Source organism: Triticum urartu, chromosome 7A, assembly GCF_056163025.1.
Source record: "Triticum urartu cultivar PI428250 chromosome 7A, HENAU_Tu73, whole genome shotgun sequence".
NCBI classification, from domain to species: Eukaryota; Viridiplantae; Streptophyta; class Magnoliopsida; order Poales; family Poaceae; genus Triticum; species Triticum urartu.
Window position 1 is genome coordinate 53,992,109 of NC_141879.1, and position 27,472 is coordinate 54,019,580.

At 41.2% G+C, this 27,472-nt stretch overlaps 2 protein-coding genes across 2 annotated transcripts; one reads left to right on the top strand and one right to left on the bottom strand.

Annotated features, from left to right (window-relative positions):
• Nucleotides 1-1,305: 1,305 nt before the first annotated feature.
• LOC147957663 (uncharacterized) lies at nucleotides 1,306-3,738 on the bottom strand. The gene is made up of 2 exons (XM_087531804.1): nucleotides 3,360-3,738; nucleotides 1,306-3,233 (listed from the first exon to the last, which is right to left on the bottom strand). The coding sequence occupies exons 1-2, from the start codon at nucleotides 3,736-3,738 to the stop codon at nucleotides 1,306-1,308; spliced, it is 2,307 nt and encodes a 768-aa protein (XP_087387930.1).
• A 15,034-nt stretch (nucleotides 3,739-18,772) lies between these two features.
• On the top strand, nucleotides 18,773-27,429 carry LOC147957664 (uncharacterized). Its single transcript, XM_087531805.1, has 9 exons — nucleotides 18,773-18,867; nucleotides 19,461-19,602; nucleotides 19,696-19,969; nucleotides 20,044-20,146; nucleotides 20,236-20,344; nucleotides 23,259-23,406; nucleotides 23,799-23,850; nucleotides 27,146-27,227; nucleotides 27,313-27,429. Exons 1-9 carry the CDS (start codon nucleotides 18,773-18,775, stop codon nucleotides 27,427-27,429), a joined length of 1,122 nt encoding a protein of 373 aa, XP_087387931.1.
• The last annotated feature ends 43 nt before the right edge of the window (nucleotides 27,430-27,472 follow it).

Below are 27,472 nucleotides of genomic sequence, written 5' to 3' on the forward strand. Positions count from 1 at the left end.
CTCAAATGTGCTTGGATCGGCCTCAAACTTGGTGAGCTCGTTCCTTACTTTGAGTACTTCGATCTGGTTAGCTGTTTTGAGGATTGGGTCAGTGAAGCGTCAGATTTGCAAAACACTGAAGGGTACAGAAACTGTGTAAACTCTGCTTTGCTGAAATCTTACTTCTTGTGGTTGTTGTTGCTTTTGCCGGTTGGCAAGGTAGAGAGTGTGATGTAAATCTCTCTAGAGGTTCTAGAGCAGACTTTGTACTCATCATTTTTATAGTGAAGTTGTGTGGACCGGTCGGTCCATAACCATGGTTTTTTACTCCTCAAGTTGAGAAGGTTTTTCCACGTTAAATCCGGTGTCACATGTGCATGTTGTTTATGTTATTTCGCTGTTTACTTGTTGGTTGAAGCTGTCCTCAAAGTTAATCACAAGTGGAAGAGGCTACGTAGTGTGCATATTTATCGTGTCGGTGAATTTGTGCAGCGTATTGTTGCTGTCCAGCCCCAACAGTTCAATGGGATAACACTTGTGCCACCCAGGGCCGGTCCTGAGATTTTAGGGGCCCGGGCCGAAACCAAAAGTCGGGGCCCCTTGACATAAACATTATAGGAATATATATATTATCGCTTAAATGCCCCCAAAAGAGACATTCTTATCAAATAATATATACATATTACCTTTCAACCATTTATAATAATCATTCATAAAATTCACTTATGATGGGGCCGATAGATCCTTCTTATAGTTCTTATTTCATTGTTATCTTTTCACCAAATGCATATATTCTAGTAGACGTGATAATACGCACTGCTAAAAAACAATAATTAAATTACGTCAAAGCTTGAACACTGGAAGCTATGTATCCTGCATGTGAACATAAATAAATGACTTAATTAGCAATATAGACATTGGAAGTAGGTTGTGTGATGTTACCTCAGATTGATCGGATCAGCATTGATCACCTGATCAGGCAATAGCCATGATGTTTTAGACTGACATGAGACGGGAGGTGCTTGACAATTTGCATCACTATGTATGCGTCCATCACCTGGATGCCGGAGAGCAGCGTAGTTCCGGCGCGCAACTTGTGACCTCCGTCTACAGGCCCGTCTCCAGAAATTCGGGGCCCCGGGCGAAAACCAAAATGTGGCCCAAATTTTGATCAATTCACATAACAAAAGAACTAACATTCACAAAGCATACTCTCACTTTATAATATAATTTCAAATCAGTTTATCTGTACCTTATTTAGGCATATATCAAATATTAAAGCTGGAAAGGTAAAGGGATAGGAAAGCAATAAACTAACCATTAACCTCATGTTCTACCAAAAAGAAGCATCAGTCTGGTATTTCTTGAAATAAAATCTTCAATCATATCTTCGTACTTTATCTTCTCCAAGACATCATTTTCAAGTGCTATTGTCGCCAATCCATTAAGTCTTTCTTGTGTCATAGTAGAACGCAAGTAGGACTTCAACAACTTGAGTTTAGAAAAACTCCTTTCAGCAGATGCAACCGTTACAGGAATGGTCAACAAAATTCTGTATGCAATAACAGCATTAGGATAGATTGTGGAGCGCTTCTTCAAATAATTCAGAATGTCAAGAGGACCCATTGATTTATGAAGTAAATCCTGAATGAAAATTAGCTCACAACACAATTCAAGTCCATCAATATCTGTATGTTCTCCACTCTTAAGTGCACCTTCAAGATTAACACAAGCAGCCATCAAACTCTTGTCATCTAGTGATCGCAGCCTATCTGAAGTAAACAAGAAACCAAATATCTTTTCATACCCCTCATATTGTTCAAATCTAATGGTAAGTGAAGTTATAGCTTGATCAACAACACGTATAAAATAATTGACCCTAAATGACTCCTCTGCAGATTGTGAGTCGATAGATGCATCATCTTCACCCTCATCAAATTGTTTTTTCCTTTTGATTTTACGCTTGGTGCGGAACTCTAGATGAATATCCATCTCCACTGCAATTTTTTTGGCAACTTCCAATGCTTTTGAAAAGTCGGTTTCTCTATACTTTTTGAAAAAGGAAAGCAAGCCTTTTACAGATTCAATTGCAATATCAATAAGCATATCCTTTGACTGTAAATCTTTGCTAATCAAATTAACAGCGGATAATATTTCATACCAGATGATGATTGATACTAAAAAATCAAAGCCACCAAGTTCATTCTCCGCCAATGATTGAGCTTCACTTTGTGTCGAAGAATCTTTATCACTTTCAGCCACTTGCAATAAGGCCTCCCTTATTTCCGGTAGCTGAAACCTTATAGCCTGAACACTATCAACACGACTCTCCCAACGAGTAGATGATAATGACTTGAGAGTCAATCCTGGTATGTTATCTTTGAGAATTTGCCATCTCTTAGTAGAATTAGCAAATATTGTATAGATACGCTGGATAACTCCAAAAAAATCTGTTGCTTTACGACAAGACTTTGCCATATCACATAGTGCCAAATTCAGACTATGGCAACCACAAGCTGAATAAAAGGCTCTTCGGTTTATTTCCAATACTTTGTTTTGTACTCCTTTATTTTTTCCTTTCATATTCGACCCATTATCATATCCCTGACCTCTCACATTGTCCACATCAAGGTCAAGACTCTTCAATTCCTTCTGTAAAACATCAAACAATCCTTGCCCGGTGGTATCATTCACATCCAAAAAACCTAAGAAGGATTCTTCAATGCAAAAAGAATCTGGAGATGCATCAACATACCTAATTATCAAAGACATTTGTTCTTGGTGGCTTGCATCAGGAGTACAGTCAAGTATAACTGAGAAGTACTTTGCTTCTTTTACCTTCTCAATGATTTTCAACTTGATTGCGGCAGCGAGCAAATTGATTAACTCATTCTGTATGGAGGGGCCAAGATAATGATCACGAATTTTATCATTCGTGATGCGGTCAACATGCTCTTTTATAACTGGGTCAAATTCAGCCAACATTTGAACAAGTCCTAAGAAATTTCCATTGCTGTCTTGGTACAACTTAGTATTACTACCACGGAATGCTATATTGTGTTCTGCAAGAAATTTAACAATCAAGAGGATTCTAAGCAAAACTTTTCTCCAATGTTCCTTTTCCTTCTCAAGTTCTCGCTGAGCAACTTTGTCAGTTGTTTGATTCTTCTCCAACATAAGGCGCAAGTCATACCATGTAGTCATATTTGTGACATGTTCTCTACTAGTTTCATGCTCTTTAAGTCTATGACCAAGATGAGCCCAGTCACTGAAACCTTCATTTGCTAACTGCCCTCGCACGAGCCCTTTTCTTAATAATTTGCAGCAAAAACAAAATACCTTGTCAAGATCTTTGTTGTACACAAGCCATTCTCTGTCACACTTTTCCCCATTTGAGAGAACTCTAGTATATGATACTGCAGAAAACCTTCTAGACAATTTGTCCTTTTTACCATGCTGAATAGATGAGTCTCTTTTAGGACCCTTTTGCACCAAAACATCTATCATTTTAGGATCAAGTGCATCCCAATTTCTTGGATCAAATATATCAAACGGAAAAGGATATTTGATGTCATCAGCAATATTATCATCACCGGTGGTATTAGCGTTATCACCTTCATTGGCAGTATCAACATGATCACCCCCATCGGCAACATTATCATCACCTGCTTCTTCGGCAATACCATCATGAATTTCTGCATCACGAGCCTCAACCTCTGTGTCATTGTCATCATGACCATCATCTACATTAACATCCATAGTTTGATTTTCCGAATCAAGTCGGTGTATTCTCACGACATATCCATCGAGGGAACCTGTTTGAGATCGAGCCTCACGATCTAGTCTTTGTTTCTTCTTACGCTTTGAAGCACCAGAATCATGCTTCCTAATTCTAGTAGACATGATGAAGATCCAAGCACAAAACCTAACAAAATTACAAGTGATCAAACAGAATGTAATTAGTTTAAAATAGTAACTAGATGACTAAATGTGTAGATCGTTTGAATAGAAGAAAATAAGTTGGAAAAATAACCTTGGTCTTGAAGATTAAAACACAGCGGGCGTCCTTGTTGACTGTTGCGTCTTCAGTCTTCACGGCAACTGAACTGCGCCGGCACAATCAGATGAGCAGATGATCAGCGTTCAGCAGATGGACGATGGGATCGCCGGATGGCCCGGATCAGATCGGAGCCAACTGAACTACGCCGGCACAATTGCTAGGGCATCGCCAATCGCGACTCGCGAATTGAACGATCTGTATCTTTTTCTGATTCCTGAACCTCCAGGGCTTCCGCTCTGGCCATCGGGGTAATGGGCTGTAGGCTAATTTGGGCCTCTAGCGTTCCAGGGAGCCAGTACGTACTGGTTTTTTCCTATACCTGTATGTACTGATTTTTTAGCGATCAAGTGAGCCAATGAAATGGATCTTTTATATACTGGTTTTTTCTACGATGGGGGCCCCTCGATTTTGGAGGCCCTGTGCGGTCGCTCATTCCGCTCCCACTCATCGACGGGCCTGCCCGTCTACAACGTCAGCTCTCCGGCTGCCACCATGGCTGTCGTCAGATAGAACTGCACGGGCCACCACATTTGAAGTCAAGCATCAACGTTGCTCCCTCATCCATCCCCACCGCCGGCTTGCCGTGAGAAGAAGGGAAACAAGGACCGGCGGTTGCCTCTGGTTTGTTCGGTTCGGATTGGGCCATGAGCATGCGAGATCGAGGAATAGTTTTTTTAGAAATAGATCAAGGAATAGATGAATAGGGAACATCGTCACGATTAGATAGAAGGAAATCTGAGTAAAAGGCTAGCAAATCGATCGACGAGAAATCAGCGGCTTCGTGGGCTAGCTACCTGCATCGGAGGACGACGCGTACATGCCTTGTGTGCATGCGCTGTCGTGCATCCCTGGGCCTTGCCTACGTGCATACTACCTAGGTGGGGGCCCCTAGACTTCAGGGGCCCGGGGCGGCCGCCCCCTCTGCCCCCCTCCAGGGCCGGCCCTGGTGCCACCCCATCCAACGTGTGTGTGTGAGCACAATTTCGTACAGCAAATTGCATTGCTGCTGAGAAGCGTTCGTTGAAGTCTGGGATCTCCACAAAATTTAGTACTCCCTCACAGTGGCGGACCTACACAATCAAAACTGGGCGTGTCGATTCAAAGGAAGGCCTACAATTTTTCTCCATGGCCGAGATTTCTCTACATAATGCACTGTGTGTTTGCTATCGGTTGGGCAGGCCGTGAACCATTTTCCTAACATGTATCTCCGCCAGTGCTCCCTTTGGACATAAATTTTTACATCTAAGGCATTAGGCTTGGCTGAATCTTGTTGAAATTGTCCCTTTCCGATCACCACGTGCTCTGGTTTCAGCTCTCCAAAAGCTCTCTTGATAAACCGACCCTGTGACAACGAGGAGATGAGCCCTGACGCCACAAACATTAGCCAAGCAAGAATCTGAAGACCATTCCCTAACCATACCATGTAAATACATCTGAGGATTCTGCCAAAAATAAGAAGTGGAAGCGCCTATGTGGCGCTTTAAAAGTATCTCCAATAGACGATGTAGATGTAAAAATAATTAAAATATACACCACCAAGGCCTAAAAACATCACTCCAACAGATGATCTAGATGCGAATTTTCTACATCTGATGTAAAATGCATTACCAAGTGATGCAAATATACGTCACATGGACGCAGATATACATCACTAGATATAAAACGCAGTCACACTCCGCGAAGCCCAACTGCCATCAAGAGGGTTCCCGTTGCCTCGCGACTGCTCAATCCCCTTGCTTCCGCCACCGTCCCGGGCTAGAATCGGTTAGATCCGGTAGGCCGTGATGGCCGTCTTCTGCCACACCGCTCCCATGCTCGCCCTCCCGTGGTGGCGCCGCCGGCAATCCTCGAGGTGCGCCCGCTCGAGTTGGATGTGGAGGAGATGAAGCTCAGCGGGCTCCACTTCACATCCAGCCGTCGGGACGTTGCTGCTGCTTGAGGCTGGCCGCCATGGCCCGAGCTTGGCCATGCCCGCGCTTATTCTGCTCAACATCCAGCACTGACGGAGGACGAGGTGACGCTGTTGCTCGAGGCTGGCCGCCATGGTGCTATGGCCTGAGCTCGGTCATGCCCGACGACTTCTGCTGCACGAGCTATTGCTGCTTCTCTGCTACTAGCGCAAATGTCATGCGGACACATCTCTACTCTTAATGAAGCAGTTGGTAGTCTCCGCCAGTCAAATTTTGTCCCACCTCCCCTGGTTTTTTGGGTACTTCGTCCCACCTCCCACTTTCCACTGTCTCCCCGCAACTTACCGCCCAACCGGTAAAAAAAACATCAAAATACAACTACGCCCATACTGAACTGCGCCGGTTCACAGATAGAAAAAAGACCTAAAACGATCTAACACGGTTAACCTACGAAATGACAGCTGATCGATCTGAAACAGGACCCCTAGGACCAGAAAATCGTCGTGCCCTCGATGCCATTGCGAGTCGCGGTCATTCGTCCACGCCCCTCAAACCCTTGACCGCCGTCACAAACCCTGAAACCCTTGTCCGCCGCCACAAGCGCTCATACCGTAGGTCTCCTTCACAGGGTGAAGTTTTATCCCGGCGACGCCGCCGTCCGAGAGGTGGGACGAAAGATCTTCCGGCGCCGATCCGTCGCTGTTCAGCGGATCTGCGTGTGATCCAGTCGCCGCCGTAGTGGCGATTGCAAAATCAGGTTGGGCGTTTATGTATTATAACCTTTACAAATACTACTCTTACAAATCTTCGTCTCTGATCGGTACCGTGGTCATAGTGCACAAAATCTGACATTGTGATATCGGATCGGTACCGTAGTCATACTGTGTAAGATTTGAGAACCTGTAATTAAAAAAATACATATTCCGTCACCATTCTATGCAGAATTGTAGAATTACAGCTAACTGGATTATATGCCGAGGCCATACCTCTTGCTCTCATTTTATCAGCCCGAAAATCGTGCAGGTCGTGAATCATCTGATTGCCGGTTTCAGTATTGCAAGGAACTCAGTTTTCGTGCACATAACTGACAGGAGTTTGGGGCTGGCGCCGGCCGTCGGGGACGGTGTCATCAGCAGTAGCATCTGGAGGTTAGGTGACATGCAATAGTTAATGTTTCTATGCCAACAGGAAATACTCAATGTTTCTATGCCTAGGTGAGCATCAGATGGTTGAAAATGATTGAGTCCAACTACAGTCTGGACCTATAAAAGAATAATGTCATCCTCCCAGATGAAACACCGTTTTGAATGGGAAATAAAATCATTCATGAATGTTTGCCAAGGGCATAGCTGTTTTACTCTATTTGACAGCCCCAAATGATTGCAGGTGGTGAATCATCTCATTGCTGGTTTAAGTGTAGTCATCAAGTGGCAACAGGCATCAATTTTGCAAGTATCTCAGTGACGGCCCTTGGGAACGGTGTCATCAGCAGCAGCATCCGGCAAGCGCATCGAGTTTGCAGCTCACAACTTCATAGGATCTCCATTTTCCAGCCCCGAAACAGCATCACATGCAAAAAGTGACACAAACATAAGGTAGTTATGACACTTGAATCTAATAGGTTCCATGCAATATTAAACAGTCAAGGTTTATATGCCATCAGGAAATAGTCAAGGGTCTGAACATAGAAAATAATAAGGTAAAAAAACTTGATCCTCCCAGATGAACCACCTGGAGCATTATATACGACGCCGTAACCAACCATTTTTTTCCTCGTAGCATAAATTCATCTTACATTGATGGGAAACCATAATTGTTTTTGCATTGCTAACATTTATTTCCCATTAGAATTCACATGCCTTTTTGGACTACCAGTAAAAACACCCTTTATTTATATCGAGTGTGCTACCAAATGGATTGTTCTGGAAGCCACTTGACCTCCCACTCTTAAGTCAATGCACACAACCTGTTGATTAATTACAATGCTCTGGTGCCAATTACACCGAACTGCTTCTATAGTATTTGATAGGTTGAGAACACGCAGCTTATATAGACTCATGCCAGCACACCATATAAAATTAAGATATTGTCATTGCCAATACAGCAGTTAACTGATGTAGAGCATCTACAATCCAAAAAATTTATATCTAGGATCGCTACTATATTGTCAACGCACGAGCAGTTAAATGAGTCCTCATCCTTACTTCACAGACGGCAGATGTCTTTAATTGTCAGTTGTGTCTAATTGCTTAGGTACACATGGGTAATTCAAGAAGCAAGGCTGTTGATCAGCAACCAGAAGACGACGTTTCTACAGGTATGCTGCATTTTATGAGAAAGTACTACACATGGGTTAACGAACATTCGCAAGCTTTTATTATCATGGTATGCAGCCCTTAAAAGCGTGATAACTGCTGAAGTTAATTCTACAGGCATGCTTTAACCTATCATAATCTGGTACGCATGAGTTCTGTGCACTTCTCGTATTCATATAATTAATGCATAATGCTTTCCAGTCCTTAGAAGATCTACAATAGTTGAAGATAACAATGCAAGCATCTTATCCATAGCTCAAAGTGGTGTGGAAAATTCAGCTACGGTTCCAGGTATAGGCAAAATAGATGTGAATATTGTTGGGAATGTTGCCATGTAGATACGATGTTTATATCATTGTCCTTATATTCATCTTGGTTGTCACCCTACAGATGTATCATTGTCGATTTCGGATGGAGAGCATAAAGAGGCTTCATTCACAGCTCCGAATATCAAGGATTTGGATTTTAGTTTAAATGAATATGGTACTCCCTCAGCCTCATTACAAATGCCAAGATTGTTATAACCATATGTTCGGAGTGTATATTTCATTGTTTTTCTTTTTTTAATGGGTACAACTATACAGATGGAACAAGTTCGCAACGGATTAAAGACCTTCATGATGGTTCGTTGTTGGGTTCCAACCATCAAAGTCTTGATTTAGGCACGAATGTAGCTGGCAAAAATACTATTGGTACCAACTCATACCTATTTAAAATTCCAATAGTTCACTTAATGGAGGTCACTTTCATTTACAACATGTGCCTATTCTGATATATTGGTGGTCTACAGAGGGTGAACCTCCAAACGAAGATATCAATGGTGGGACAAATCTAACAGGTATTCCCACGGATGCTTGTCTAACATCGATTATGACCAGATGGTGTGAGAAAGCATTATGGTCTTGTAATTTTATATTTTTGACATGCTGCAGACGAAATCAGTTCCATGGATCTAAGTCATATATCAAAGGAACCTGACAACACAGAAATGCTTTCAGCTAAGGATATGAAAAAAATCCAAGACATTGTGTTACAAATAGAGGTTCAACAGCCCTGCTTGTCGAAATCTGGTAATTTGTTTAACTGCATGTTGATGAATAATTGTTAAGGCATTTAACTTGTGGAACTGTTTTCTTATATTTTGCTAGGTGCAATGGCTGTTTTTATTCACTAACTACCGTATGTTTAATATGCATTGTAGACCAGAAGGAACTTAACAACGCCTTGAGGCGGGAATCTTATCGCATTAGCAAAAAACAGGGTTTGAAAATACAACAAGTCGATGGCCACATCGTTCAACGTCGTGCCCTAGGTGATATCACGAATGTTCGTCAACCTAGACTTGTGATCTCCGGTAAATCAGTTAGTCATTGTTTATCAATTTCCATGCGTGGCGTCCCATTGGTATATCATAATATAATACTGACCTATCGTTATGAATCAGATGACTTGAATGTCACAAAAGATAATGCTGCACTAACGGAAGAAGATCGCAAAAGAGCTCATAGAAACGCCCTGAGGAGAGGTTCTTATCGTAGGAAAAAAGAACTTTCTCTCGAAGAAGATAAACTCCGCGCCATTAATTTATCTGGTAAGAATCAAGTGTTCTAACCATTATCATTATTATCTACAAGTCATTTCTTACCAATTAATTTTTGTGTATAATTTATTAACCATGTTTAACCAGACAATGCAACTAGCTCCGCCTATACAACATTATCGCATCCTGATTCAGCATTTACTGCTACATCTACGGAGACATATGGTCTGGTTAATGACAATGATCGAAATGGTAATCGACTTGTTAATAATGGATTCATCAATGTGGGAATATTAAGTTTTTATTACTACATTTAAACTATGTCCTCAATGACAGCAGACATTGACGAGAATATACTTGAAGAAACATGTCATATAACCGAGGAAGATCGCAAGAGAGATCATATAAATGCACTTAGGAGGGCAGCTTATCGGAGGAGAAAGGATAAGTTAATAGCTGATGAAAATCTACGGACACTATCTAATTCAGGTAAATATTGATGTTATTAATTCAGGTAAATAATAATTGCCGTAGACACAACTTAATGTAATTGATGCAAAAACCCTAGCGTCATATGCTTGATCTTAATGCAAATTAATCATTGTTGGGTCCGAGAAGAATGTTCTGATATTCATTTCTCACTAAAACAATATTTTCCAGTGACAACATTACCCCCTCACTAATGATGCTTGCACACCTTCTTTTTTAAAAGCCACCGCTGATAGCCCTAACTATACAGACTCATTCCACGGTGATGCAACATTACCCCCTCCATCATTAGACGCCTCCGGTGTTACCCATGACAACGAGGGATCTAAGAGGATACAGAGAAACTCTCATAGCCGAGCATGTTATCAGAAGAAAAATGAGGAACTAACGGTTGATGATAGAGATGATTTGAATAAAAAGATACGATGGAAGCGCGTGCAGCACCGCAAAAGCAGGTCGGAGATTGAGAAGGGGCAGTCAAGTGATCAAAGGAAGGCCTGTTATGCTAAAAGGAAAAACACCCCGTGCAAAGAATCTCTCGCACTCCCGCGTCCAGACATTACTAACTCAACAACTGATAGTCTCGCAATCCCCCTCTCTTGGGCTGCCGACGATGATTCATCGGATGGCGGCCCTCCCACGGTCATGCCGAATTACGGTGTTTGCACCAATGGTATGTAATCGATTTTCTTTGCTTCTGTTGCAACTTCTCAGCAACCTTGTACTGACATAATGCGGTCTTTGTCCCTGACTCTACAACTATAATGCAGACGACATCGATGTGTTCCCAGAGCCCATCATGGGCGATGAGCCGACACCAGCCGAAATGATGGATGAGGAGTACTACATGTATCGCGACCAAGGTATGGTCAAGTCGGATTTTGGAAGGCTAGGATCTTCATTGTAGTTGTAGTACTATGTGAATATTATTTTCATGATCATGTTTCAACGAATGCCTGTAGTATCCATAATGACGCATTCGAGGATGACGAGGAAGCTAGCATGACGTCTTTTATACCTGGCGAGGTTGATCCATTTGACTGTGTGTACACAAACATACCAGACAACACCCACATCCTGAAGCTCGACGCAAATTGCAAACACTGCAAGTCCAGAAAGTTTGTTTCTGAGACTGACGGATTCTGCTGTCGCAATGGACAGATTGAGCTTAAACAACCGGAACCAATCCCAGAGCTTATGAGGCTATGGTCCAGCATGGATGCAGATTCCAGACATTTTCGTGAGAACATACGGTTTTTCAATGGGCATTTCTCCTTCACAACCCTTGGCGTCAGCCTTGATGAGAACTACACAAACATGAAGTCTGGGGTATACACATTCCGGGTACACGGAACCATCTATCACAATGTGCATTCGTTCGGGCCTAGCTCACGTCCAGAACATCTGCAGTTGTACTTCTATGATGACGACCCAACCATAAACCATCGTAAGGCGGCCACAAAGCAATTAGATCAAGATGTTGTGAAGAAGTTAGTAGACATACTTAAAGAGAACCCGTACTCCCAGCAATTTAGGAGTTTGGGTGCACACAAGGACAACCTTGATGATTATAGGATAGACCTAAACACCGATAAGAGGCTCGACCAAAGAAAATATAATAGACCTTTGTCATCTGAGGTTGCTGCAATTTGGGTTGAGGGCAGCGACCTGGCAAAAAGGTTTGACCGTAGGATAACACTTTATGGTAACAACAATGAAAGGCATAGTATACGCGTGTCATCCGGAGCATATGACCCGTTGTCTTATCCCCTATTCTATCCAAGGGGCGAACTAGGTTGGCATCCGAAATTACCTAAACGTAATGTTCCGGAGGAGGCTGTACTACATCCTCAACTTGTCCATGATGATGATGAGGATGCAGGTATGACATCTGTGTACCTTTTTGTTTCAATCAAAAAATTATTTTTCACATACGTCATGGTTTTGATCCTATACTATCGTGTGCAGAGGGAAATAGCAGGTTGTCCGTCTCCGTCAGAGACTACTACTGTTATATGCTGCAGACACGGCCTGCAATCTTCAATCCCATACTCTGTGGAGCACGACTGCTGCAGCAATGGGCTGTTGACATGTACGTTAAGATTGAAAGCTGTCGGTTGAGGTGGTACAGGAAGAACCAGACGCGGATTCGTGCCGACTTGTATAAAGGAGTGGTTGATGACATCACTTCGGGGGAGACGCGGGCAAGCGCTGTTGGGGTTAGAATGGTGCTCCCTGGAACATACCCTGGTGGCGACCGCGACATGAAGAAGAGACATATGGATGCCATGGCAATTGTCCATACATACGGGAAGCCAGACATCTTCCTCACGATGACTTGCAATCCTAAATGGGAAGAGATAACAAACGAGTTGCTGCCTGGTCAGACGGCGCAAGACCGACCTGATATTATGGCTTGTGTGTTCTATGGCAAACTAGAGCACATGAAGTACATGTTGTTCAAGAAGCAGATCCTGGGTGTTGTAGTTGCTTACGTATACGTAGTCGAGTTCCAAAAAAGGGGCCTCCCCCATGCACATTTTTTGTTGATCATGGACTCAACATATAAGCTTATCGTCCCAGAACAGTATGACCGACTCATTTCCGCGGAGCTCCCAGACAAGCACAAGTATCCGGAATTGTATGCAATGGTGGTAAAGCATATGATGCATGGACCATGCGGTGCTCTCAACCCGAAGAATTTTTGCATGCAAGAAAACGGTTGCAAGTGCAGATATCCATGGCCGTTCAATGAGAACACAGCACAGGGGAAGGACTCATACCCAGTGTATCGACGGAGAGACGATGGAAGACGTGCTAAGGTCAGAGGGAAGATGCTGGACAATAGATGGGTTGTGCCTTATAACCCATACCTACTGCGGATGTTCAATTGCCACATCAATGTTGAGGTCTGCTCTAGCATAAAGGCCGTGAAATATCTTTACAAGTACATTTACAAGGGCCATGATAAGACTTTTTCAGCATCGATCAGCCTGACGCTGATGGTAACATTGATGAGATCAAGAGATACGTTGACGCTAGGTGGGTCACACCTCCGGAGGCTATGTGGAGGATATTTGGCTTCCCACTTTGCGCCAATTACCCGCCTGTCTTGCAGTTGCCCCTTCATCTCCCTAATATGCACAGGGTTGCGTTCAATGCGCAGGCTGACTTGAAGAATGTTGTAGCCTCCGAAAATGCTTCAAAATCCATGTTAACGGAGTATTTCAAGGCTAACTTGGAACACCCTCGGGCTAGGCATATATTGTACAAGGATTTTCCCGGAAGCTTTACGTGGCAGAAGAAAAAGAAGTATTGGAAGCCGCGGGTCGAGCGTTTTCAAATTGGGCGCATAGTGTCTGCCAATCCTGCCGAGGGGGAGCGATACTACCTGCGTGTGTTGCTTAACCATGTTACGGGCAAAACATCCTTCGACGACTTGCTCACCGTGGACGGCATGCTATGTGGGAGCTTTAGAGAGGCTGCTGAAAGGTTGGGACTCATCGAGGCAGACAACACGCTCGACGACTGTCTTAATGAGGCTGAGCAATGGGCGATGCCATGTTCATTTAGGAGGCTCTTCGCAACCATCTTGGTACACTGCGAGCCAGGCGATGTGCGTGGATTATGGGATCGGCACTTCGAGCCTATGTCAGATGACTATCGTCGATCACGCACGTCCACTGACGAGGTGGAGCAGATGGTGTTGCTTGACATTAGGGGAATGTTGCAGTCAATGGGTAAAGACATTGTTGATTTCGCTCTTCCAAGCATAGATGATGCGTTTGACCCTACAGAGGGCGAGGCAAGAGAGGTTATTGAGGAATCAACCGTTGAGTTTGACATGGATGACACAAAATTGGCATCTTCACCCAACATGGAGCAGAGGGCCGCATACGATGAGATACTAGGGGCTGTTGAATGCGGTGATGGGGGTGTTTTCTTTGTTGATGGCCCTGGAGGTACAGGTAAGACCTTCCTATATAGGGCGATGCTTGCCAAGGTGAGGAGCCAGGGCAAGATTGGTATCCCTACCGCGACGTCCGGCGTCGCCGCTTCTATCATGCCTGGCGGCAGGACTGCCCACTCGAGGTTCAAGATCCCATTGAGTTGCGATGATGGAGCCTCGTGTAGCTTCACCAAGCAGAGTGGGACCGCCAAGATGCTACGGATGTCCTCCTTGATCATATGGGACGAGGCCAGCATGACAAAGCGACAAGCGGTTGAGGCATTGGATAATAGCATGCGCGACATAATGGGAATACGAGACCGACCCTTTGGAGGAAAGACTGTTGTTTTTGGCGGGGACTTTAGGCAGGTTCTTCCGGTCGTCAGAAGGGGGTCGCGGGGCCAGATAATTGATGCAACCCTCCGAAGCTCTCATCTATGGAAGGGCATGCGGCAGCTTCGGCTCATCACCAACATGAGGGCTCATAATGACACGTGGTTTGCCGATTACTTGCTAAGGGTCGGCAATGGCACTGAGGATGTTGACGATCAAGGCAACATAGTACTCCCTGAAGATATTTGTCTGCCGTCTACAGGCGAGGTTGACGACCTGGAGAAGCTTATTGAGCACGTATTTCCGAGTCTAGACGACAACATGGCTGATTCAAATTACATGACATCTCGAGCAATCCTTTCCACAACAAACGACAATGTAGACAAAATAAACATTCGCATGATAGAGCATTTTCACGGAGATGAAGTAATCTACCATAGCTTTGACAGTGCGGAGGATGACCCATATGGCTACTATGCTCAGGAGTTTCTGAATGGATTGACTCCTAACGGTCTTCCTCCGCATGCTCTCAAACTAAAGTTGAACTGCCCTGTGATACTTCTAAGGAACATTGATCCAGCTAATGGGATGTGTAATGGCACTAGGCTTGTTGTTAGAGGTTTTGAGAGGAACAGCATTGATGTAGAAATCGTGATTGGACAACATGCTGGCAGGAGGGTCTTCCTTCCTCTAATACCTCTCTGCCCATCTGAAAATGATATGTTTCCGTTCAAGTTTAAGAGAAAACAATTTCCTATAAGGCTTAGCTTTGCTATGACCGTTAACAAAGCTCAAGGGCAGACCATCCCGATTGTTGGTGTCTACCTACCCAATCCCGTGTTCTCACATGGTCAGCTCTATGTTGCTTTGTCTCAAGCCACCGCGAAGAGAAACATAAAGATACTCATTCAGAAGGAGAAGCCGAAGGAGAAGACCAACAAGCATAAGGACAATCCAAAAAAGTGTAAAAGAATGAGCATGTCCTTACTGACCTCGATGAAGAACATCGTCTACAAGGAAGTCCTTACAGGTTGAAGACCCGTTATTATCAAGGCAGGTTTTGTAATGACAGAGCAATTACTCATGCGATTGTCTAGACATGCTGTAATTCGTTTTTCTACATGTATCTTTTAATTTGTTATTTTGATCGCTGTTTTGTTTTTTCTACTATTGTTGTTTTTTATGTCAGTGTACATGTCACACAGCGTACTATTTAGTGTGTTAGCTGTAATCCAGATCTAATGATTGGCCTGCTAAATTCATTGGACATGCAATGAACTTTTTGCATTAAGGCAAGTTATGATACCCGTTCTTATTTATTTTGGTTATTTGATACTATGCTTGACTGTAAATTTATTGGCGTCCTTATTATCTATCTATTATTCTGGCGTCCTTATTATCTATATATTATTCTGATATGTCACAACTAAAAGATTCAGAATGGTCTGAATTATAAGACCAACACACAAATAAGGGAAGTTTGTCCAACTTTTGAAATTATATTTTGCATATGTACTTTTAATAATTAATAAAGTGCGTGTAATGCCATTTTCTAATAAGTTTAAATACCCGTTCGACTCTGTAGTTTGTGGAAATGCAAATGTCTGTTTGCTGAAGTGTGCAATTTTCGTCAAAAGTTATATTACTTGTACTTTCACCCAGCTATACTAATTATCTAACAGTTCAATTCAAGTTACATATTATTCTTTTCCATTCAAGTTATATTACTTGTACTTTCTCCCAGCTATACTTGGCTGCATTAATCTTGGACCTGGCGAGGATTGGTTCAGGGAGCAAGCATCGTTTCATGGTTTTCTGGTCCATGAGAACTTGTGTTAGGCTGATATCGAGCATCGTGTGATGTGAAGCCTTAGTGGAACAGCAAGGATTCCACGAAGATGGCTGGTTGGTCTGAGGGTGGTCGACTTATAGTTGACCATGCCAAGACTATTTGCTGTGTTGGCATCAAATAATTAAATGTTCATCGAAATGTGTATCCTTTTCTAGCTGCCATGTAATACTAGGAATCTCTTTTTAGCTTTTGATGAGGGCATGCACTAGATTTATATAGAGCTCCAAGTCCATGCTAAATAATTAAACCGCGGCAACATGAATCTTTGAAGGAAATTACTATATTTATTTATTTAAAGCCTAAAAGATAAGATTGGAGGACTTTTTGATGGATTTTTTATGTTGCTAATACTTTGTGACCTGTTATTTAGCATGCAGGTTATTTTTTAATGGCCTGTTTTAAACATAACCTCAAACCAAAATTATAAATAATTTAATTTTACAAGAGGCAGACTTATTAATATATATCGAGAATTTAAGATGCCGATGTCCAGATATAATATCCGGAAACAAATAATATATTATCGGCATACTTAGTATTAATTACGGCATGTGATCATATCCGATGTTTACAAAATGGCATGTTTAATATTTTTCATTGTAATGTAATACTTGGTTGATCACGCAGAATCAGAAGCATGATTCCGGTGAATATATAGTAATTGTAATCATATGAGTTGATTCATTTTTCGATTTTGTAAATATTGTTTCCTTATAAACATCTATAAAATGCTTCACCCTTTAAACAGCCAAACCCAAACCATACCGCTCTAGCACCCTTGCCACTACAGCTAACTTTGACATGTCATCATCCAACAGCATCGATGGCGCTGATGATAATCAAGAAGAACAAGAAGAAACGAGGGAGCTGCACCCTGATGATATTGGTCAGCTGGAACAAGTTGAGGAAGAACCGAGCAGAGATGGGAATGTTGGTGAGGGATCTGCACCGAGATGTAAGAAACTAAAGAAGCATGAGCATATCCTGACTGTACAATTCCCATCCATGCTTTCGTTGAACCATTTTGATAACCTAATCCGACGTCGTGAGGTGCATCACATCCCTCATGCACATCTCCCCTCAGGCTGGGATATCCAGCATAACACGGGGTCAAGTGCAGCGAGGAAAGACGTTTGGGGATCCAACAACTATGAGATTCTACAGGCACAGAAGCATACTAGCATGTTGGTGCAGGTTTTGATTGAGCACATAAATCATTTGACGAAGGTGGTCGAGAAGCTTATTGAAGCATGTGACAAGAAGCCACCACCAGCTGATAAGGACGAAGCATAAGCAAATTTACAGTAATGTTGACATGATAGTTTGTTTCTTTTATCATTCTGTGTAACCGTTCGGACTTGAACAATAATAAAGTTTGATTTTCAGTTCATTTATGCATGCTACGTGTGTCCTAACTATGCTCAATGACAATCCGATTTTCCCTTATTTCTTATTTAATTCCCTAACTACGCTCTAATTTCTTAAACTAATTCTACACGACGATAGCTCTATCCTTCTGTGTAATTTTGATGCCGACGAGCAGCAGCAGCCAGGCCTCCCGCGTTGAGAGAGAAAGAGAGATGAGCTATAATTTTTAAGTACTGAATGATCCTGCTCATATGTTGCTTCTGCGGATGCATAAACAGAGAGCATTTGCCTAATGAGGTTGTTGCTAATGCATACGCACAAATAGACAACATTATAACATTTGGTAGCTATTCGACCGTGTACTTGTACTACTATTACGAGACGTGCTCTACTATTGTTTCTCTTTTGTACCTATGTGTGTCATTAAGACAGTCGTGATGAAAAACAATACACAATATTCTCACGTAGTGGCAATTATATTATTTGATATAGATGATGATCGTACAGTTATGTGTTAGGCATGATATATTATTTGTCCCATAGCTACGCACGGGCAGGAAACGGGCAGAGACCTATATCATAATTTTATATATCATCAAGTTAATGGAAAATTAAAATATATTGTAATTAATTAATATATTAATGTGAATATAAGAAAGGTTAATAAGTATCCATAAAAAGAAAGTTTGTTTTTCAAAGGCAAGTGATAAATCATATGCGTTTTCATAGGCAAGTGATCATAATGTTAATCAAACCGAAGATCATGGACCGATTTTGTTATGTATGTTTCCTTGTTTAATAATCAATATTTAATAGGTTGCCGAATATTACATATCTGAATATAGATATGTCACCCACGGAGGCCTAGCCAGCCAAAATCAAATTTTCATTTTCCCGCCGCCCACTATGCTTATATAAATAATCCCCGCTGCCCACAAATTTTATGTACAGGAAAAGTCATCTCCTCCACGACGACCATGGTGATCTCATACAGATCGATCACATCTAAGAGGGTGGTGGCGCCGCCGCCAGCTCCTGTCACCAGTCAACTCATCTCCCCTCCGATGAACAGGCAAGATAGAATAATCTTTTAGTACGTCTATTTGCCATCACTATATAACGGGTTTTTTTCTTCAAATAATCACCATTGTTTTTCCACTTGTTCTTTTATCTAAAAAGATGGAGCACATGGAATACACTAGAACATAGTAATAGGCTTGGCGATCAAATCATCTATTGTCGGCTTGTTTTCATCTTGTATATTATTTAAAACCAGATGGACAGTGAGTCTGAATTACATATAATTTTTTTTTCATCGTGTACAAACCAAATGTAGCAAGCACTAACACAATCACCTGAGTATATTAGTATTTGATTAGCATTCATTTATATAGTTTTTTAAGTTCTATATTGATGGTCTGGCTGTAATCTCATTGGGGTTGTTTCTTATAACCAGTGGTTACTGCATGTTTTCAAATCCATATTTATCCCATATGCAATAGTTCTGATTGCAAAAAGAAAACTAATAAGCAGAACATGAATAATATGTATCAATTTGGCATGATTAGTGTTGGGCCACTAGAATGTTATGCTGCTTGTCTGCTAAATTTTTTGCTCCCCTTGGAAAATAATTTTACCTGATCCTTTTGTTTTTTATACGCACAGGAATATGAATTTTCATCGCGTCCAAATGGAACACATATATCATAATTGCTGGATTATTCAAGCTAGGGTCATGTGGAAGGCTCACATCAAAGAGAATGGAATGGGAAACTTGTACCTTCAGTGCATACTACTCGATCGGCATGTAAGAATACTTTATAGCCCATATTTTTTAAATACAATTTTGATAAACATGTTTATTTGCTCATTGTTGTTATGTTTCATGAAAATTTATTAGGGAACAAAGATGGAAGCCATTGCATACAACAGCCAGGCAATCCGTTTCAACAGCGTGCTAGAAACCGGTAGGACCTATGATTTCAATCGCGTCGGGTTCAACCCCACAGAAATGCCTGATGGACATTTCTGGTACCTAGCCATGGACTTTGTGACCACACTAAGTTCTACGACCGAGGTTACGATGTCGGTGCAACAAATAACGTCGACAATTTGCCCACCGTGCTTCCCACAGTTTGGAGAAATCTTTGAGCTACGGGACAAAACCATCACGGGTGCATCATTAATTAGTTGTTTTTGCATATTACTCCGTACAACTTAGAGTCTCATTGTGATTTCAAATATGCAGATGTGGTTGCTATCCTTGCCTATGTTGGTCAGATAGAATTTATGTGGGATTCAATATACAGGCGCCGCATCCCTTCCCTCGAGATTGGCCTCATGAACTTTCAGTAAGCGCTAATTATAATATGAGATCATCATATGCTTCTTTTTGTAATTCTATTGTTGCAATGTTACTCACATATGTATTTGTTTGTAGACGGCAGATAATTTTCTTACGTGTACGTGAAAAGCACGTTGTGCCTAACTTCTGGCATTTGCAATGCACTGACAACCTGTTCGAGAAGTTTGCTGTAACTTACATACAGGTAAATCAGAGGCAGCGTTGCTTGCAAACTATGAGGGAGAGCACATTCTTCTTCTCTCCCAATATTAATGATGATCATCATTATCTACAAGGTAGGGGCTGCGTTCTATTTTAAAATTGTTTTCAATATTTTTTTTCTGTAATACTATTTCACTACTATATAACACTGATTGTTATCGTAGATATCCATGAAGCCAGCCTGAGGACACTTGATGAAACACGTGCTTACGTCAATCGTGTTGTTCAAGGTAGGAACAATGGACGTTAGAACTATCACAGCCGAAATTAGAGCATCCTTGAGGGTTTTGGACGACTGACTATGTACTGATGCATATTCAAATGTCGCAAATAAATGGCTTCTACAGTTTTGTTATGGATTGAATTGAGAATTATCATTTTGGCATTATGATTAATGTATTATACATATATATACCTTCATAATACGCAGTGTTCAGTATTTTGTCTTACGCCGTCGTCCTTTGTCCGTCTCTCCCCCACCATTCCTTTTTTCACACAAGCCAGGAAAGGAAACAGCAGACGCACGCATCAGTTTTTTTATTGGAACAACTGACTAAGTCCTCTTCCCCTCGTGCGATCCCAACACAGGCATGATCCTGGGATAACAACACGCGCACCCACGCCTCCGCCGACGCATGTTTGGCCCCATCCGCCCGAGTCCTCTGGTCCATGTTCTCCCTCTCTTATCCCTCCTCCATTTATGCCTTATCGATCCTAACACGATGGTTCGCGAACGGCGCGCATATAAGGATTATGTTGAAGTTGGAATATATACCAAACAATAGTTGCTTCATTTTTACCTTTACGACTTTTACGTTTCTCATGACTATGATCATTATAAACTCTTACTTGATCTTCAAAGACTTGCGGGAATAAAAGGCCAATGTGCGGTGTTTCATGCACTATCATATTGTGACTAGACTCACTACAGCTGTATTTTATTGATCAATTAAACTATAGACATAATTTGCGGGAATATTTCTTTGTAGAAGGCTTCCTATGTGTATCTGTAGGGCTTAACTAGATGTGTCTTAGTTATTCCACGTTCATACGAGGCACTCAAACATAAAACCAAATGAAAACGCTACCCACACCAATTACATGTGATTTAGATGTGCAATATATACTACTTAAAACACATCTAGACCTGCATCGGCAAAAACGAGGTTTTATAACTCAAAATTTTCTCTCCATGGAGATATACCCGTGCGTTAAGAATATGGATCAATACATGTAAACGAAGTGGGCTGTAGTATCATAATTCAATTAAGGGTAAAGATATAGATTATTCCACATGGTATAGGTTATATTATGTTATATGTACCCCGTTGCAACACACAGGCGCCTATGGATCATATCATCATGTCTACAGTTTTTGTTATGGCAACTTGTAATTATGGAAGGATATGGGCCACCTTCCGAGTACATGACAACGATTACTTAAAGTTTCCAATACAATGTAGTATCCAATCTAATGGTGTGGCCTACCATACGTTCAATGGGTTTCCCATTTTGGCCATTAATTTTCCCTTAGTCGGATTTGCTTATAAGGAAAGTTAAATCCTGCTTGTTCCAATCTGGAAAGGGAGACGTATATAATAGAATTATAATCGGCGTTTATTTATTTGCCCATTGTAGTATGGAATAAGAATAAATGATTTTCCATTTAGATGCAAGGTTTTATAATGGATACATGCACGGATGGAATGATATCGGCACCTTCCAATCCAATGCTAATGCCTCACCGACCTTTTAGAAGGACAAGTCCCCTCCGACTATCATATATATGGCCCGACTGTGAGTCCACCATTGTCTAATGCCCCCTCGCTCGCTCATCCTGGTGCTAAGACGACTTTCTGCCCGCGATAATGGCTGCAATGCCGATTTTTGATGGAGTGGATGACGCAGTCGAGTACATCTACAACTACGTCATGGATTCCTCAGACGAGGAGGAATTAGAGTTTGTTCTGGCAGCCCTAAACTTCATCTATACTTTAATTGCAATTGTTAGCTGCAGATCACTACCATTATAATTTGTTGCATGCATTTACTGAAAGTTCATGCTATCCTTTCTAAATACATAAGGTTCTTAAGATCTAACGTAGTGGTTGCAAATAAATGGCCATGTTGTAATATTATCCTTTTACATTACCCCATTATAGGACCATCCACCCCACGTTATTTTAAAGTACAATATTTTTATGAACGGTAGTACATTGCAACGCGTACTGTTGCATGATACATGTGCCATCTACACATTAGTTCATAACTATAATACTATAGCAATACATTGCATCCGAACATGTCAGAATATATTTGGTTATCTCAATAAATAGTACTCCTATCCTGAATTGACACTATGATTCCAATTAGAATATACATACATTTCAGACCTTACTAAAGTTTGGAAAAAATGTACTATTATTTGCCCACACATTGAAGTATTACATTATTTTGATACCCTTATTTTTCTAACAGATTTGCTATCATGTTGTCTTGTTTGCAGCACAATATGGATAAGGAGCCCTCGCCCATTCGTTATCGAGTTAAGCCTACGGACTATCCAAGACACCATGCGAGGTGATACATGGGTCAATCCGAACTGCTTCGATCCTGCAGTGCGTAAGCTTACTAGCGACGCGATACAGAGAAATGTAGGAACAGACTTTGTTGGCTCCACGCATATGTTTGATTTGCGATTCCATCGCCTAGCACGGGTGCTGATTCAGACTGGCTTAGGCCAAGCTAAACGCACCAACTTGTTGATTAACAATGTCATTGTACGGCCTTTGCCGAAATACGACGTGCTCATGACCCCGTCCATTGTAAGGATTTACATTCTTAACAATTGGTTTGTATACTATCTGTTCACCATTAACTTTGTATACCTATTGCAGTACCTATTGCCATTGTATTTGGTGGATTCCTCCTACGGCCTCCTTGCAGTTAATATTGAAAATAGGAGGACTCTCCTGATTGATCATTCCAATGAGTCATTCTTAGGCTCAGAGGACTTTCATGACAAGGAACTTAAGAAGGAAGCCCGTATAGTTTTGCAAGAATTCGGCAGTGTGTTGCAACAGGGGAGGCCTGGTTTGAATCCCCATCTCGTGGATTGGCCACAAGATCATACATTTATTACAGCCCCGCGGTAATTTTTTAAATTGGTCATGCATATTATAGCCACACAGCTATAGGTTCTAATATATGTAGACTTTTGGTCACAGCCTAGATTCTGGATTGTAAGTCCTACAGGAGATGGCTCACCAAGATGATACTCGCGGGCATAACATGTCCAGGACTTCGGTACGTGCATATCTAACAAGTTTATGTCTCCCATAGCTATGTTAATTATAATTTTATGTTCTTCCTATCATGTATGTCTGTTGTGCAATTATTTTTTCAATGAGTTATTAAATTTTTTTTATGTTTTCTAGGATTCAATACAGCTCAGAAAGCACTTGCTGGTCCAGATGCTGATGATCAAAGGCAATGAAGCAGCTGGAAACATCCCAGCTGAAATTACAGTGTCCTTGAGGTTTTTGGATGAATGACTCCGGACTGATGCATACTCATATGTCGCAAATATAATAAGCTAATAGAACTTTGGTAGGGATCAAATTGAGATTTATGTTTTTGGCAATATGAATAATGTATTGGATTACAGTGAATAAAGGACTTGATGGATCCCTCTAGCTTCCTTTTCGCTTCAATGTTGTCTGCTTGTTTTGGTTCTATCTATTAATTTTGACTTCTATGTATATTTTGTACTATAACACTCGTGGCCACAGGAGCAGGTTTGTTGCTCCAGGTGAACCGGTGGCATTTTGTAATGGACCATGGCAGGTTCAGCCGGCATGCGAGGTTTATAGTCATGCCTCACATCATATACTAACTCGTATCGTATAACTCCATCCATACATGCACTGCTATACGATACGAGGTTTACATTGGCGGCCATCCTCACATGCAATTTATGGAATAGCCAATTTAAAAACATGCAGGATATAATGGACGTACCTTCAGTTGCCTTTGATCTTCAAGTTCGCACATGATCCACATATCTCTGTCATGCTCATGATGTCTCTGATAACCAGCTGATTAAATTGTATGTGTTCCTGATTAGAGTAACCAACATAAGCCCCTTCCAAAGTGTTTTCTTATTGACTATATAAAGTACAAGACGGTGACAGCATTTTTCGACAAACAGTATACATTACCAACATTTTCAAATTTGTTGGGGGGGGGGGGGGGGGGGGGGGTTGGTGTTGGGTGGTAGAATAAAACATCTGTGTTGTATGGATGAACTTTCTCTAAACATAATAGCCATATATACCTACCTATCACATTAAATAACAATAAAATAAAGGAGGCACTAATGACTGAATAAGAGGACAAAAAAATATGCATATGCATCTCAATAGGTATCAAGGTTGCCACTGATTGTAGATTTGTAATGGACTCAAGTTATTAAAATGTTGTGGATCTTACTCTTACATGAGAAGGCATGGCTGCCCCTGATTGTAGATTCACCAAGGTTAGGTTGGTAAATGAACACATTTACACTGAAAACAGAAATATGTAATACGATACATTAGTATCAAGGAATTCCCATGTTACCATCAGCACGACGAGTTCCAGAAAGAAGAAAAAATGTCATACCAGTCTAACGGGATGTATTATAATAGCTTCATGTCGAATGTCTTGTAAAGTGAGTTCATATACAGTCGAACGGGATGTATAATAAAAGCTGCCAGATCAAAACATCAAAAGATAACTACAATGAGTTTATATACAGTCAACCAAACAAGTGACATAAAAAGGCCAAAGCATTATTTTTCAGTGAGAAAATAAGTGAACAAAAAAACATTATAATTTCACTTTTACAACTTTAATATTTTAATAGACAAATCACAGATTGTATCTATTGCATTTTTTATATGCGAAAATTGTATACATAGTAAAAACTATTTTGTAACTTAAAGAAATACTAAAGAAACAAAATTGTTTTAAGCATGTTTGGATCTTTTACATCTTCTCTGATTTATTAGCAGACGTACTCCGTTGCAATCCTTCGGTGTATAGATCAATATGAGTTAATAAATTAAATATTTCATTTGTCTGTGATAGAAAAATAAGATTGTATTAAATCTAGAGATATGATTACCCTAATAAAGATATAATGCTTGTACATACAGACGACCACGGGGAGGAGGAAAAGGAAGTTTCTTTTATTTCCTTTTCTGTTGTATTCACAGACAAAGTGGGCTGAAATAATGTAATCGGGAATATATTATCTGATACTGGGAGAAAGATCAGATCCGTCCACAAGTTATAATATGTTATACATGGAAATGAATAACTGCTTTAATTAAACGACGTTGATCATTTGGAAGGCAATATCAACTCTCCAATTTATTAGATGTCACGGTAACAAAATGATAAACTCCATCTGCCTACTATTTAACCACCCACCCAAGTTCACATATATCCCATCAGCAATGTCCGATCGAGAACTAAAGAACTAATTTTCTATCCAATGGAGACGATCATTGGGAACGCTGCACACGCACCCGAAGAGGGTGCGTCTGTGGCCCAGGAGGATGTTCCCGGTCCCTAGGAGGATGTGCCTGCACCCATGGATGTTTTGCCCCCACCAATGCATGCCGTGGAAGATGCACTCCAATACATATTTCACTTTATCATGGGCATTCGAGACCAAGATACATTAAAGTAAGTTGTCTTATTATACATTCTTTTACTATATACAAATAATGTTGGAAAACTCTTTTACACAGCAAGGAAAGATAGCTAGATGGGCAATCTTAAAACATTCATAGGTACATGTATAAGTTTTTTAGTTGAATCCGACGCTACATGAACAATGACATGCAAAGCCCATGAATTAAGGTTCTAGATTTGATACGTGTAGGTACATCTAGGTGAGGACAATCTGACCTCGTGCAATGTCATGCAATCTAAACATGAATTCGGTTTATAGGTTAGTATAGACAAAGTTAAACTAGAAGATGACCATTGATGTCTTTTGTTGGGCATTTTTTTCAGCTTAACATGGATAAGAAGCTCCCGGCCGTACCAGATCGACATCAGCCTCCGAATGATCCAGGACACCCTTTTTTCATAAAAAAAAAACTTCATCCCGAATGCTTCAACCTTGTTGTACGTAAGCTTGCGAGCGCTGAATTAGAGAGGACCGCAGGCACTAACTGGGTTGGGAGCAAACATTATTTCGACTTGCAGTTTCATGCTCAGTCACAGGCCTTGAGGTACTCCTGGATGACTCAAGGAGAGCGCATCACGACGCTGATTAACTATGTTGTGGTCCAGCCTCTTCCTAAATATGATGTGTTCAACTCTATAATTGTAAGAGACGCTCATTCTTAAAGTTAGTTTTATTTATTATAATAGCAGTTGACATGTGTCGACTTGCCACAGTATCTACTACCGTTGAAACTTTCGGATTCGTCGTACGGGTTACTTGTAGTCAACCGGTTGAGGAGGAGGGTTGTCGTGATGGATCCATCCTTCAACACGTTTGATCCTGAAGATAGCACTCATAACATATTGATGAGGAAGGAAATCACACTGCTGAAGGAAGAATTCAACACTATGTTGCAGACTAGGATCGCTGGTTGGAATAACCAAATCATGGATTGGGAACAAGATACCATGTCCTGTGCTGCTCGTCGGTAATATACTAAATTGATCGCATACATAAGATGTAGACCATTATAATGTTTAATATTTATTTATTTTGTCGCAGCAAACACTCCGGCTTCTTTGTGCTACAGGAGATGGCCCACCAGATTGGTCGTTTGCGTAGCATGGGCTGGATGAACACTACCGTAAGTACATAAATGATTAGTTGATGTGTGCTAATTAATATCCAACCAGTTTATTAAATGATTTGAGTTTTTGCACCTTTCCTAGGATCCTATACAGCTCAGACACCAAGCTATGGTCCACATGTTACTGTTCAAAGACAATGAAGCTGCTGCAAACATCCCGCCAGAGATTAGAGCGGCCCTGAGGGTTTTAAGCAACTGAAGATGGACTGATGCATGCAGATATGCCAAGAATGTTTTCCTAT